Here is a 16,025-nt window from a genome sequence, read left to right as displayed (position 1 = left end):
TTTCCTTGGCTGGCCGTCTAACCTTAATTCAGTCTGTCAACTGCGCATCTCCCAATCATATCATGCAAGCATGTAAGTTGCCTGAGCCGGTTCTCAATGAGCTTGATAAAATCAACCGGCGTTTTCTTTGGGGTGAGTCTGGAGAGGGTAGGAAGATTCACCTAGTTCCTTGGAAGGAGGTCTGCCAGCCTAAAAGCAGGGGGGGTCTTGGCATCAAACAAGCTAAAGATAACAATAAGGTCTTGTTGATGAAGCTCCTCTGGAGAATGTGGCAGAACCCTTCTTCTCTTTGGGTTCGATTGCTTTGTGGCAAGTATCGAAAGGACAAAATCTTTGGGGGCCCTAAAGAGAGGATTGGCAATTGTTCTTTCCTTTGGAAAGGGCTCAGTGCTGTGTTTGCTGAGTTCTGTACGGGGGTTGGCCTGGAGGTGGGTAATGGTAAGTCCATAAGCTTCTGGTATGACACCTGGATCGGAGATAAACCTCTTATAGAGGTTTGCTGCTCTCCCCCACCTAGCAATTTCCGCAACTGGAGGATTGCCGATGTGGTGGACTCTGATGGGGACTGGATTTGGTCTATGTTTGATTCCTTCTTGAGCCTTGATTCTCTCCTCAGAATCAGGGGAGTGAAGATTAGTAACCTTGAGGAGGACAAGGATAGGCATTGCTGGGCCCTAACAAAAAATGGAGCTTACTCTTGCAAGTCTGCCTTTGAAGCTTTTACTCTTGACAGATCCGACCCTCTTTCGGACACTTGGAAATCCATTTGGGCTCTGAAAATCCCTTACCGAATGAGGAGCTTCCTGTGGCTTGGAGTCAAGGACAGGTTGCTGACTAATTCGGATAGACATAGACGTCACTTGGCGGATTTAGGTGCTTGCAGTAGATGCAGAAGCCAAGTTGAATCTTTGTGCCATGCCCTTAGGGACTGCCCTAAGAGTAAGGAGGTTTGGCAGAAAGTTCTTCCGCACCACATTCTCCCCTCCTTCTTTGCCTACCCTGAGAATGACTGGTTCTCCAATGGGGTTAAAGGTAGGTTAATGGCTAGCATGGAGCAGGGAGACATTTTATTTGCTATTATCTGCCACCACCTTTGGAAGTGTAGAAACGAGGAGATCTTTGGTGAGAAGACTGTTTTTATTCAGAACTTACCCGAGTTCTTCTCTAAAAAGCTCATTACCATTACGGGGAGCTTCAAAGGGGACCCCCTTGCCAATTCTACCCAGAATAAAGAGGTTCAACTCGTTGGGTGGTGTAGGCCGAAGGATGGAGTGGTTAAGTTGAACACGGATGGCTCATGTCTCAACAATGGAAAGATCGCGGCTGGAGGCGTGCTCAGGGACGCGGGAGGTGCCTGGTTGTCTGGATTCACCCATAACCTGGGTTTGGGCTCATCCTTTTCAGCGAAACTTTGGGGTATTCTTTCTGGAGTCAAGCTTGCCAGAAAGCTGGGTATTAAAAGGCTTGCTGTGGAGTCTGATAATATGGAGGCTATTAGTATGATCTCTAATAATCATGCTTTTTGTCTTAGTAGCCAGAACCTTATCAAAGCAATAAGAAGTCTTGGCTCCTCCTTTGAGTCCTTAGAGTTCAGCCACATCTACAGAGAACAAAATCGAATTGCGGATCGCTTGGCGGCGGCTGGGCACGAGGGGATGTTAGGTGTTTCCACCCTTTCTGATCCTCCTATCTATCTTTCTTCTCTCCTTTTAGAGGACAGAGTTGGGGTTAACTTTCCTAGGCTGATCCCATGTTAGCTTTTGTCTCGGTGTTGGTTTGTTTTCTTTCCTGTTTCTACCAAAAAAAAAATTTATTTTAATACTATAGCCATTAAATTTTAATTTTAATAGTATGGTAACAGAATTTTACACTTTTTAACATCGGCGACTATTCAATTTTAACTAACTCCTCGGAATCACCATTAACGACCTCAAAATGAAAATATTCAAGAATTAAAATTGTTCAGTTATTTTCCAAAATCACCTTTATTGAAGCTTTCTCTCTTTAAAAATTTAATATCTCTCCAAACCGAACAACACCTAAATGATTTCAAAACGAAAATTTTTAAGAATTAAAGTTTCTTAGAATATTATTAATTTTTTGAATTTTTTATTTTGAGACCGTCAACGGTCGTTTTGATGTGTTGAGTGGCCATTGATGTTAAAAAAGTATAAAGTCCAATGGTTATACTGTTAAAAATTAAAATTCAATGGCCACGCTATTAAAATGAGTAAAATTCAGAGCCATGGGTGTAATTTACCTTATAAAAGATTGAAGTGTCTTTAAAAGCATATAATAAAAACCATTATATTTTCTATAATAATGCAGAAGTATTGTGAAAAAAAAACGACTCTTTTAAATTGTTTTTTTTTTTTTGCATCTTCTAAATCTAAAGTACAATTGAGACAAGTATGAGCTCAAAAAAATTACCCGTGACGGGTATGAGAATAACCCTTAAATACTCGCCATATATTTCACTTTCATCTATTAAATTGACCACTAAGCAAATCTATTTTTATTAATTAAGGTTGATTTAGCATTTGAATTGGAATATTTGTTAAATTTATAGATGAATTATTTATGGATGGTTTATTAAATTTATCTTTTCTTAAATTTGTAATATTTTTTGTTTTATGTATTGATTCTTAACGGGTAAGAGTACCCACAATTTAAATGGGACGAATATGAGATTCATGAAGTATATCCGTTAGAGTAATGAAACGAGTACAAGTAATTAAAAAATAAACGGGTAAGAGTTTAAGATTGACACCATCTGCGGGTACCCTATCCATTGCCATCCATAAAATGTACCCCTAATGTATATAAATTAACACAATTTTACCCCTAATATTTGAAAGTTTGATAAAGTTTCAGTCATTATTAACAAAACAATCTACACTGTTATGAATCTTCTTATCTTTCCTATACCCGTGCGTCATATTATCACTCATTAGTCACATAAAAAATATGTGTACATATGTGGATATATTAAAAAAAAGGAAAAAAAACAATATATCTCGTGTTTGCAAGCCGGACCAATTTTACATCTAACTACAATTGTATTTTAGGAAAAAAAAAGCCTAAGGTCACTGACCATTCATTTTTTGGTTCATTAAGCCCTTAATATTTTATTTGGATACATTAAACCATTGATAATTTATTTTTAGTTAAATTAAACATCTGCTTACCAAAATTAGTTAGTTGTTAACATCTAATTTAGTTAAAAAGACGCTATTCATTTCATATGTGTATGAAATTATATATTTTACAGTTCGAAATAAAGTTTTATTGTTTCTCTATAACCATATTACACATAAAAAAAAGCTATTTTTAAATTGTGAAAAAATCCAAAATCCAAATTAAAAAATGAATAATACTTTGTTAATTGAATTTTATATAAAAAACTTATTTTTTTTTGTCATCAAGAACTTAATATGACAAAAATTTAATGATAAGTGACTTAATATATCCAAATAAATGAAAGAGTAGAATGAACAAAAAAAAAAAAATGAAAGATAAGGTACTTAACATTCTTTTTGCCTAAAATATACTTGTACTCACGGATGTAATTGGTTCGACTTGCAAATATTAGGAGTATAATTGCACAATTTATGATAAAAATTGACCAATTAACATAAAAACAATCGAGTTTAATACCTAAGAGTTTGTTAAATTTGGATTAAAAGGGTGTTTGGTTACTCCATTTTTTATTCTTGTTTGTTTTTCATTCTAAAAGAGAGAGATTTAGCTATTTGGTTAAAGACATTGAACTCTCATTTAGGTTCTATAAACTTTCAAATAAAATTCATTTTTAACTTTTATTTCCATCACTTTCATTTTCTTTCCATTACAATTTTTAACTCTCGTTTCATTAACCTCTAAACTCAAAAAAAAAAAAAAAAGACAACTAAATTTCAAAGGAGATTAGTTTAACTGCCATTTTTCTTTGATGAAAGTTTAACTGCCATTTACAAAACACCTAAAACTTTTATTTTTTTAATAGGAAAACACCATCCTGAGCAGAAAATGGAGTAAAAAGAGCAAGTGAATTTGCTCATTCACCGTTAGATCTAAGCTTATTTATGCTTTGAATCTCCACCTTAGGATTCTAATAAGTCTAGATCTAATGGTGAATGAAGCAAATTCTACATTCTCATTAAGATGCATGTCATTGAGACTGTAGATTCTAATTTCTAAAAAAGTTGAAAAATAGAACAAGAAGTGGGAAAAATAAAATAAAAAAAACTCATAACGTTGATATTTGCTCTCATCAAGGACACCAACAACAAAGCAACAGCACAAAGCTTCACAGACAGATAGAGAGAAGAGTTTTCCTCTTCCGCACCCATCATTCTCTCTCTTTCTCTCTCTTCTTCCTTTGATTCCATTCAACCAATCAAAGACCCCACAAATCTCCACATTTCCCTCAACAACAATGCCAGCATCCCCATCTTTCCATTCAGGTACTAATTCTACTTCTACTACTCACCATTAACCCCAAAACCTCTCCCCCCTTTTCTCTCTTTCTCTTCAATTTTTCACTTCTTTGTTCAATTTCTTTCATTTTTACTTCTTTCCTGTTTTCAATTTTGTTCAAAACAGATGGTAGAGGCAAATGGAAGAGGAGGAAGCGGGAGCCCCAAATTACTCGTAAACAACAACCTAAACATGATGACCCAGACGAAGAATATGAAGATGATGCTGCTGATGATGACAATCATGACCAGCGGGATGATGATTTTGAGGACCCTAACCCTAATCATCCTCAATCTGCACATCCCGATCCCAACCATGTTGAAAGTGAGGTGCTTCTTGATAATGGGTTTCGAATTTGTGACTTCCCTCCCGTAACGAAAATTGCTGTGAATCGACCTCATGCTTCGGTTCTTGCTATTTCGGCTTTGGAGAGGGCGAATTTGGCTGGGGATAGTAGCAGTAGTAGGGGGCAAGTGCCTGATTTAGAGAATGTATCACATGGGCAACTACAGGCACTGTCTGCTGTGCCTGCTGATGGGTTTGGGGCTGATCAGGAGAGAAATGATGGTGGAAATTCTGCTTATGTGGTCACGCCGCCTCCTATTTTGGAGGGAAAAGGGGTTGTAAAACGCTTTGGGACTAGAGTTCATATTGTTCCGTTGCATTCCGGTATGTTCGCTACTCTCTTCATCAGTTAATTTTTTTGATTGTGCAAGTACCAATATAAAAAATTGTGCCGAAGTAGTTAGTCGTGATGAATATGCTAGGGTGTTGTAGAATTATCTTTTACCTGGATGATTTAGTTTTTGTTTGCTTTGCTATGAAAAAGTGGTTTCTCGGTATAATAGTGTACTTTAGGCTTAGTAGCTCCATGTTGTTTGAAGGATATTATTGACTAATCTCTGTTATCGATTGTGTGAACTATATTGTGTCAAAACTGTGGTTTTGAATTTTATAGCAGCAAAACGGAGAGTCTGGGATCGAATCTCTTTGTATTGCTAAAAGACGTACAAATTGTATTTGCTGCAGTTTTGTTCATATAACGAGATTTGTTTAGGTTGCTTATTTTCTTGGAAACTGTGCTTAAGATCTAAGGCTGTAAAAGGACATGAGAGGGAAGAAATGAACACTCTTGAGTTTTTTAAGGGGGTTTCCTGCATGTGTAAAATGATCAACAAGTGTTTATCTAGAATTGATTTTCTGATACTGATCCATATTCATGTAAGCATTGTATTCCTTTGTAAATAGAAATTGTAATTCCCAAAAAGGTAAGCGAGCGGTTTTTGGAATCCTTGTTGAAGGTTAGTAAACATGATATAAACCTTATTGAAAGGACTCCATGTTATTGTACCCTTGCTTTAATGCATTATGCGTGTGCACATAGGTTGGGAGAGAGAGATATCCTTAGGGACCAGGTCCATCATAAAAGTCAGACTTATGCTGTGTAATATTTATTTTGTCATTGAAATTTATACAGGCAGACCTTTTCTGCCATAATGTATCAAAGACTTGCGGTATGTTTAGTAAATTTTTTGTGCACTCATGTGCTCACTCGTGTAGGCTTGCATAGCACTTTATCCACATTGGCTTTTGAAATTGATATCAATGGTTACTTTTCTTCCTTAGTATATGCTTGTACTGATTTTGGTCTCTTCTTGTTTGGATTCTTTATGGTAGATTGGTTTTCTCCAGCCGTGGTGAATAGACTGGAGAGACAGGTGGTGCCACATTTTTTCTCTGGGAAATCACCAGAACACACTCCAGAAAAATACATGGAATGTAGGAACTATGTTGTTGCTAAATACATGGAGAATCCAGAGAAGAGCATTACAGTTTCTGACTGTCTGGGATTGGTTACTGGTGTCGAAGATGAAGATTTAGCTCGAATTGTTAGGTTTCTTGATCATTGGGGAATTATCAACTACTGTACAGCCGTGCCAAGCCGTGAATCTTGGAATGGTGGATCCTACTTAAGAGAGGATTCAAATGGCGAGGTTCATGTGCCATCAGCTGCTTTAAAGTCAATTGATAGTTTGATCAAATTCGAAAAGCCCAAATGTAGGTTTAAGGCAGCTGAGATTTATTCATCATTGTCTTCTCGTGATGACGAAATCTCTGACTTGGACGACAAAATTCGAGAGAGTTTATCTGATAATCGTTGTGCTTATTGCTCTCAGTCTCTTCCTAGCATATACTATCAGTCACAAAAGGAGGTAAAAATAAATCTCTGCTTTCTTTTTCTATTTTAATCATTACATCGTTCTTTTATTTTTACTTTACTTATTGGCAGTTGTCCTTTAAGTAATAGCTGAAAGTGAAGAAAATTTGTGATTTGAACTACTCCCTCTGTTTTGAATAGATGTCTTTCTAGGAAAATGCTTTGGTAAAAAATACTTGTCATTTGTAAAAATCAAGAGAACTTTTAATAATTTTTTCTAAGTCTCTCCTTGTATTTAGTGTTGATTAACAATAAACTTAACAAAATAATTCGTATTCCGAAGAATATTTATTTGGATATTTTAGTAGAATAACACTTTAATTAAGATATTTTTAATTATTTCTTAATCCATGTGCCAAAACCTTACAAGGCATCCTTTCAAAAATAGACTGAAAATTTGTCTGTTGAAACTTCAAACTATGTGAGCAAAGTTTTTGTGCTTTAGACAATCCTCATTTGTTGATATGATGCAAATCACATGTTTCACCTTATTTACAATGATCTTTTTGCATTGAGGTGGATATGATTGAGATGAAATATCAAGTTGGTTGAATATAGAATTTGGAAAAGGAAGGTTGGGCTTCAAACTTAGTTGTTAATGGTGCGTCTCTGTGACATATGTATATTTTTAGGATTTTGTTGAAGTTCTTAATGTAGGTTTAAAATTCACCTTAGAATAGACACATCTAAAGGTCCAAAATAATAATACAAAAAAGAACAGAAAATACACGTTAGGATTGGAAGAGGAAGAGACATTCACACAAGACAAACAACTATGTAAAGAGAAAAAGTAGTAAAGAAGTATCCAAGAGAAAGAAAATGTGAAACATAAAGCCGTCAAGGGGAGAATTCAGAATTAGAGAAACAAAGGATAAGTTTAACTTTGAAGAACAAACTACAAAAGATTTCAACTTTCAAGAACAGCCAACCCGAACAGGTTTTGATAAGAATTAACTACTAGTCGATTTAGAATTTACTATTTAGTTGAAAATTATACTTTAGATTTAGAATATGGTGTTCATTGCATTTAGAATTTATTTATTATTGCATTTTGATTTTAGAATTTATCATTTCTTATAATTTAAATATTATCATTTATAGGTGTATAAATTTTATTTTGTTAATGCGCCTTGTGTCATTCAGGCGCGCCAAGGCTCCAGAACCCCCAAGCGCCTTTAACAACTATGCCTTAATTTATAAAGATATGTTTATATTTTAGTCCATTTTAAAGCTGGTAAAGGGACTATTATTGGTTGCTGATGTATACATGCTTATATTCAATTATTCACGACTACAGTGATATCAACTTTTTGATGGTCTTTTATGGAGATGGGAGAGAAAATTAAGAGGAAAATTTATAGCTTTCTTGATCTAAATTATGGTTTCTTAATGGCAATAGTAGAAAAATAATTGAAATTTGAAGGCATGAGCTGTTCATTTTGTGTGGATAAATTATAAGTTGGATAGAATAAGTTGAGCACACAACAATTGAAGGATTAGTTGAGGTGCTGAAGCAGCAAAAAAACAAGTAGGTTTGTGAAGGAGCGTTGTTATGAACACGGTTTGGGATCTAGTTACAGGACCTTGTACCCTAAAATCTTCTAGGAAGGAGTGCTTAAAAGTTCTCCTTCCTTTACCTATCTTGTTGAAACAGTTCGGAGCTCGCTAAGAAAGAACCCCACTATCTCGGAATAGATAGGAGCTTGTTAAGGGAGAACTCCACGATCTCAATTTGCAGTAATTTTTTTGCTTGCTTTTATTAAACGGAAATAGCCTTTAAATAGGTGCGTCGGTGAGTAAAGCTTCGAGGGCGACCTCCGAGAGCAAGGGCAGCATATCAGTGAACTAAACGTAGCCACATCTTCATCCAACCGCGTAACAGAGTCCATTCCAACAACGACCAGTATTGTGGTGGTACAGAAGGCACGGACTCCGTGAACGTCCCACACCCCCTTTACTAATAAGGGAAAGAAAGCCTCAACCAGAACCACATTCCTTTTGCATGCGGATGTAGCTAAGTGTCTGACTCTATTGGCCATAGTTTCCTGCTGTTGCGGCTGGTGCTCGTTTGCGCGCGCGTGAACCAACCCAACAAAACAAGGTAACTTAAAAATCCTCCTTTAATTGCCATTACCTGCCTCGCTAGCTTTGCTGTATGGAATGACCGGACTTACTTCAGGGAAGAAAGTGGTCTCAATCGGAGTATACCTAATCTTCTATGGAGTTAAGAACCAACTCAAATAATATACAGCCTGCTCATAACCTAAGGAGTTCTCCTTTGCTAAGAGACATCCTATAGAATCATTGGTGGCTGAAAGATAGAGCTTCAGTGGCACTTTATCCTTCGGCGGCACCAGCACTGGAGGCTTGCTCAAATACTCCTTGTTTTTTCTCTTTTTCCGATTGACTGCTTTTGTGGTGGGAGAAGCCCTGAACTGATCTTTCTATTATGTTAGACCTTCCAGAAAACAATTTATATGCCTTCTATCGCGGATAAGTCTCTTGTATGGTATGGGTCTTGTAGGTATGAGTTTGCTAGGTATGGGTCTCCTCTCCTTCTATGTGTATATATGTGTATTTGTAACAAGTTAAAATATGTCAATGTAGTATGTTAGTCTACATGGTATCCCATGGATTCCTCTCTATTTCCGTAGTCTGTGACACTTTATTAGTGTGTAAACTAAAATCAATATTAAATTATTTAATTAGAAACTGTTTATTTTCCCCGAATCATTTCGGGACTAAGGCTTTGTTGTTGTTGTTGTTGTTGTAGAAACTGTTTATTTTGTGGGCATGTAGAGACAAGCTGGAAACATCTGATTTTAAAAGCCTCTTGTTGACCTTTTTTCTGTTTCATTCTAATGACCAATTAACATTTCATTTAACAGATTGACGTATTGCTATGTTCTGACTGCTTCCATGAGGGAAGGTTTGTGACTGGTCATTCAAGCTTGGATTTTGTAAAGACAGATCCAATGAAGGATAATTGTGATTTAGATGGAGAAAGTTGGAGTGATCAGGAAACTTTTCTGCTGCTTGAGGCAATGGAAATTTACAATGAGCATTGGAATGAAATTGCAGAACATGTCGGAACAAAGTCAAAATCTCAGTGTATTCTTCATTTTCTTCGTCTACCAATGGAAGATGGTCTGTTGGAAAATGTTGAGGTTCCTGGCATGTCTAAGTCATCTAATCCATCAAGCAGAGATGACCGTGCCAGATTACATTCACATTCTAATGGTGATATGTCAGGTGTTATTTTACTTGGTTGTGCTTTCCAACCTGCAAACCCTGATGACATTATTCTGACTTTCTGTATCTACATCTCTATACTTCCTGCAGGACCCTGTCTTCAAGGTGTGGATTCAGAGAGTCGGATCCCTTTTGCAAATTCTGGGAATCCCATTATGGCATTGGTAGGTGATCTTTATCTAAGGCTTTTAAAGTATTCACTTGAAAATGAACATTTCAATCTGAAGAATTACACTAGATTGCAGGAGAGACTGTGTTTTCTTGTATTGTATTCCTTTGAATTTTTTACAGCCTGCAACTATGAGGTATTAAAATAATAGTCAAACTTTCTTATTTTATTGATATATATCTTGAACTTCAACAATTATATTAATCTCAAAATTTCATTAAAATTTTCTTAAAAGAAAACATTTTTATTTCTTGTTCAAACGAAACACTAAGACCTTTTTTAAATGAAAAAAAGAAAAGAAATTGACAATCTATATAACATGAATTGGAATTGTTTTTCCTCCCATACTTCAGTTCAGTCCCATAGGTAAACTGAGACTAACTAATATCAGGAGTTGGATACAGAATGAGAAAATTAAAAGAGTTGGCTAAACTAGAGAGTCTACACAAGTTTTTGGATTACTTTGATTAGTGAGCCTTAAATAACGAAATCCTTTTAGTGCCAGTAAAAGATAAATGCATGTTCTATCAGATCTATTACAGCTCATCTATTTTCAGTGAAAAACACTCTGAAGTTTATGTGTTTGATACAGACTATAGATAATGCTAAATGTATTACGAAGAGTGATAACACTGTTTTTAAACCCTTTACCAGTGCATTCTTTCTTGTTTCTTTATGGTCTACTCTGGTTTACTATTGATTGGAAGAACGAACTCAGGTTGTCTCAGAGTTGCAACCTGGGAAATTAACCGAAAATCTAAAATAAAGGGATGGAAGTCTCCTTGAATAGATTTTGAAAGTTACAGTACTTAGTAAAATTTGGGGTGGTTCCATATAAGTAGACATAAAACTGAGTTATTTGGTATCTTGGTTTATGTTTTCAGAAGCTTACAGAAATCTTTGTGAGAGATTTTAGAACTCGAGAGATTTTCTATGGCAACCCCTTGTGAGATAACTTTGTAAGTTAACTAAAATAGGCTGCATTTGTTACACTCATTGAAAACTCAAGTACTACTTTACTGGTGAATCTAGGTAACGACTCCTCAAAATAACTGAGAGTTTAAATATGATCTTGAAACTTGAAACTTGAAATTTCATTATAGCGATCCCTCTGAGAATCAGACTATGAAAAACTACATCAGTTGCTTCAAAGAACTTAAAATTTGTTATTCTGTTTCCAAGTTCAGTACTCCCTCCAATTTTTTTTTGGAGAGAAATACTCCCTCCATTTTCAGAAGGATGTCATTTTAGTAAAATGCTCTTATTTTAAAATGTCATTTTAGAAAATCAAGAGAAGTGTAAGTAAAATTTTCCAAATCTATCATTGCATTTAATCTTGATTACAATAAAATTAACAAGGTGTCACATTTCAAAAAATATTATAATTTATATGGATGTTTTAGTAAAACAACACTATATTTAGGACATTTTAATGACTTTCTTAATCCATGTTACAAAACTTTAAATGACATCCTTTCGAAAACGAGGGAGTACTTTTGTTCATTGAGTCCACAAGGCATTTTGCCTACTGTAATCTTTTATCAAACCAATTGTTCAAGACAGGAAAAAAAGGATGGAGGTAGGTGGTTTGAACATGTAAAACACCTAATATTTTTAAGAATTCCACTTTTTGATTTAAAGAGAGAGAGAGAGAGAGAGAGAGAGAGAGAGAGAGAGAGAGAGAGAGAGAGAGAGAGAGAGAATGGAGCTGGATAAGTAATGATGGAATGAGATATTGGAGTTACCTTGTCTATTTTTATTTATATAGTTTGCTTGCTAGTTGCTTCCCTTTTCTGGATCTAACAAGTATGAAATTTGTAGGTTGCCTTTCTGGCCTCTTCTGTTGGACCAAGAGTTGCTGCAGCTTGTGCCAATGCTTCCTTGGCAGCACTGGGGGATAATAGGTAAGTGTAATTTCTTTGCTTGGCATGACTGATGTGTGTAGTTATTGTTCTTATGAAGTTTTGCTCATTAGGACTTCTTATGTTTTGGTAGATGTGTTTTCTTCCTTTCCCCTCAATGTTTTAGTAACTGTTTCCAAATGCCTGCCTAATCTATCTTTGCATTGGTTTCGGGCCTATGAAATGCACATGTTTTGTCTAACAGCAAAAATAATGATGAAACAGAGAAATTTAATGCCTTTTGAAGTATTATGTTTTTTCTGTAGTAAGACCAATGTCAATCTAATCTTTTCCCTTTCCGATGAAGGATGAATTCGGAGAGATCACATGGCAGAGAAGGTAATTTTCACGGAGAGGTTGCAAATTCAGTTCAACTAAAAGGTTGGTTAGAGGGTGTATTTTTTCCTAGCTTATATTTTATTTCAATTCTTTCTGTTTTCTTTTCTTTTAACTCTTCTTTCTTTCCAACTTATTTCAATGCATTATACTTCAGAAGAGAACTTGCACGGTCCATGGAGTCAAAACGAGACGGATGGTGCTCCTTTATCTGTAGAAAAAGTCAATGCTGCTGCAAAAGCTGGTCTTTCTGCTGCAGCAACTAAGGCCAAACTCTTTGCAGATCATGAAGAGCGGGAGATTCAAAGGCTATCTGCCAATATCATTAATCATCAGGTATAACAAGTTCTATTTCTATTCTCTCTTTCATTCTCTTGTTCTGTCTTTTCTTATGTAGTGTACAAGGGTAAAATATATCCATGGCCCTTGAATTAAGCACTATAACTTTATTTTGTGCCATAGAAGTCTTTGAACTTTACATTATAGTATCATTAAACTCCAAAATAAAGGAAACACGTTAAAAAAATTAATGAATTGATGATCTGGAAATAGGTATTAAGCCATAATTCATGATGACATGGATAAGAAAAGAGTTGATGATGTAGTTAAACTTGTTTAGGTCATCATTTCGTTAAGTTTTCAAACGTTTTCTTTTATCTGGACTTGAACTTTACAATAATGTAAAGATCAAGGACTTTTATGTTACGCAATGAAGTTTAGGAGCCATAATGTTAGTAGCCTTATAGTTCAAGGGCAATGAATGTATTTTACCCTAGTGTAAAATACAAACTTCTTATTATGTTTGAGTGGATGCAATAAACATTAGTCATTGGATTTGAGTTAGACTTTTTTATTTTGAAGTTTAATTCATTGTTTGGCTTTATATCTCGTTAGACAACTCATACTTTAGGTTTTTTTTTTTTTTTTTGGCAAACGGTAACGGGGTTAAAAGCATTGATTGTCCTCAAACTTTTAGGGTACTTTTATCATAGTCACAAAGCTTCAATTCGTATAGAAAATTCTTGAACTTCAAACGGGCTATAGTTTCTCGGTGGATTATTGACCTAACATTCTATAAAATGGAGGTGTGACATGTAAGATCCACCTACAGAAGATGTCGAAGTTCTAATTTGGATCAGATAGTTGTTATGTGCCAAGTATTATTATTAGGATGTGAGGTCAGCAAACCGGCTAAAAATTTGCTGGAGTTACATAGTATTCATGAAATCCTATTGAAGTTGAAGGTTTCTTTTTCTTACACGAATTGAAATTTTGTGATTGTGATAAATTATACTCGGAAGTTTGTGGATCTTAAATACTCTTAACCTATGTAGCACAGACAATCCCCTTTAGTAGCTTTTTCTGCATTTCTTGTCCATTTCAGTTTCCGTTTCCTCTTGAAGGCTATGTTTCAGAAATTACGTTTCGTGGTGTACGTTTCTGTGTCGGTGCAACATAGCTTTTAACCCATGGCCAGTGCTCTGCATGGATAGAAAAAAAAAAGATTTTGGAGGAATTGGATTTGTTGTTATTTTATGTTAAAGAATTTGCAATGTCAAAACCTTTTGTTTATTAACATGGTGGTGACAGTTGAAGCGGTTGGAGCTAAAACTGAAGCAATTTGCAGAAGTGGAAACTCTGCTAATGAGAGAATGTGAACAAGTAGAGAAGACGAGGCAGAGATTTGCTGCAGAGCGTGTCCGCCTTCTATCAACTCGTGTTGGACCTGCTGGGGCTACTTCACAAATGAACCTGACAGCCATTTCTCCTTCGATGGTCGTTAACAATAACATCGGTGGTGGCAACAACAGGCAACAAGTAGTATCACCTACTTCTTCTTCGCAACCAAGCGTGTCGGGATATGGAAACAATCAACAAGTCCATCCCCATTTGTCATTTATGCAACGTGGACAACAAGCACATCCGATGTTTCCAATGGGGCCAAGGCTTCCCCTTGCAGCTATACAGCCATCATCTTCTGCTCCATCAAATGCTATGTTCAACGCCCCTGGAAATTCACAGCCAAATCTCAATCAAATGCTGAGGTCTGTATCAGGGCCTAGCTCTGGTTTAGGTTGAAAGGAAACAGTAATGTAAATGGATAATTTTATCATCCGATCTGGCTACTGGTTCGCCTTGTGTGCTGCAACAGGGATAGGCGAAGAATGTTGTATGTTCTCATCAACCTTGGCATTTAGAGTTTTGATCTGAATAGAATTTCCTTGGAGCAGTGTCTAGGGCTTGTAAGAGAAGAGAACATATCTTATTTGGATTAAGTTATGAATTATTATAATGAATTAGGGAAATTTGTTCTGCAGATGAATAATCTTAGTATTAGTACAGAACATGCAACTTGAAAAGAGCAACCAACCTTTGGCTGATATGGTTTTTTTTTTTTAGTTTCTCTTGTTTTTATGTTTATTTATTATCAAGTAAATAGTTCCTTTTGTCTTGTTGGACAACCAGTGAGTATGGGACTTAGCAAACATAATTTACAGAATATATAAATTATAACATAGTTTTGATTAAAATATACATATTCGGGTATTGGTGTATATTTCAAATCTGTGTAGCAATATTATTTATTGTCCGAATTTGTACATGTACTCAATGAACATAAGATAATTAAATAACAAAATTAAAATATAAACTTGAGGGAATTTTATGCTGTGTGAATTTAATGAGTTTTGAATTAGGTCAAGTTTCTTTTTCATGGTCTACCATTCTCAAGTAATATAAGGCTATAATAATAAAAAAGGGTTGCATATCACTTTGTGAGAAATGATTGTACAAGTGACATCAATTGATTGGTTGGGTATATGGCTTTGGGAGTATGTTTTAGAGTTTCTCTACGATCGGTTTCTTGTCTTTTCTGATAGATTGAGATATTGAGAGAATAAATAGATTGAATTGAATAAAATAGTTACAAGATATATATAAAGGAGGATATAGAGTTCTATTGAGATTATACAAATAACCAGAACCTGATCTGACTATACAAAGGAGAAAATGAGATAAAAATAATGGTTATCCTATACTCTTAGGAAATAATTAAAAACATTAGGATAATGTTGATAATTATCTCGAACACTCTTGTCAAGTCGATGTCGAGATACAAGCTTCATACGGTTACTAAGTATTTGAAAGTGAGCACTTGAAAGAGGTTTAGTCAAGATATCAACAACTTGATCTTCTATTGAAATGAATCGAACAAAGATAAAACCACGTTGAATTTGTTCGTGAACAAAGTGATAAAGCAAGCTCTATATGTTTTGTGCGCGTATGAAAGACATGATTCACAGTTAGATATATGACTTCCACATTATCACATAACAACTGAACCGACTTTGGTATTGGCAAATGAATCTCAATAAGAAGGGAATGAAGCTATAGAAGCTCCGCAAATGCATTGGTAACAATCTTGTATTCACTCTCAGTGGAAGAACAAACAATACTTGGTTGCTTTCGAGCATGCCAAGCAACCAAGCTATTTCCAAAGTAGATAGATACAATAGGCACCAATCCAACGATAATCATTAGGACATCCACCCTAATCACTATCCAAGTAGCAGTGTGCAAACTAGATGGGTGATGAAGATAACACAAGACTATAGGTAGGAGTTCCTTGAAGGTAGCGCACGATCCTTTTAACCACTTTTTGGTGTCCATCGGC

At 35.5% G+C, this 16,025-nt stretch overlaps 1 protein-coding gene across 3 annotated transcripts; it reads left to right on the top strand.

The window, feature by feature from the left end:
* Window positions 1-4,267: 4,267 nt before the first annotated feature.
* Window positions 4,268-14,751, top strand: LOC136235562 (SWI/SNF complex subunit SWI3C). 3 transcript variants are annotated; one of them, XM_066025301.1, is made up of 9 exons: window positions 4,268-4,463; window positions 4,603-5,145; window positions 6,154-6,689; window positions 9,583-9,934; window positions 10,037-10,110; window positions 11,937-12,019; window positions 12,324-12,397; window positions 12,510-12,688; window positions 13,943-14,751. In XM_066025301.1, exons 1-9 carry the CDS (start codon window positions 4,436-4,438, stop codon window positions 14,429-14,431), a joined length of 2,358 nt encoding a protein of 785 aa, XP_065881373.1. In that variant the 5' UTR covers window positions 4,268-4,435; the 3' UTR covers window positions 14,432-14,751. The 3 variants fall into 3 exon arrangements, with proteins under 3 accessions (XP_065881373.1, XP_065881372.1, XP_065881371.1); XM_066025300.1 differs by having other exon boundaries at window positions 9,583-9,946; window positions 12,513-12,688; XM_066025299.1 differs by having other exon boundaries at window positions 4,269-4,463; window positions 9,583-9,946.
* The last annotated feature ends 1,274 nt before the right edge of the window (window positions 14,752-16,025 follow it).

Source organism: Euphorbia lathyris, chromosome 7 (genome assembly GCF_963576675.1).
Source record: "Euphorbia lathyris chromosome 7, ddEupLath1.1, whole genome shotgun sequence".
NCBI classification, from domain to species: domain Eukaryota; kingdom Viridiplantae; phylum Streptophyta; class Magnoliopsida; order Malpighiales; family Euphorbiaceae; genus Euphorbia; species Euphorbia lathyris.
The sequence above is the reverse complement of the archived record's forward strand: the minus strand, read 5'-3'. Positions and strand labels throughout refer to the sequence as shown.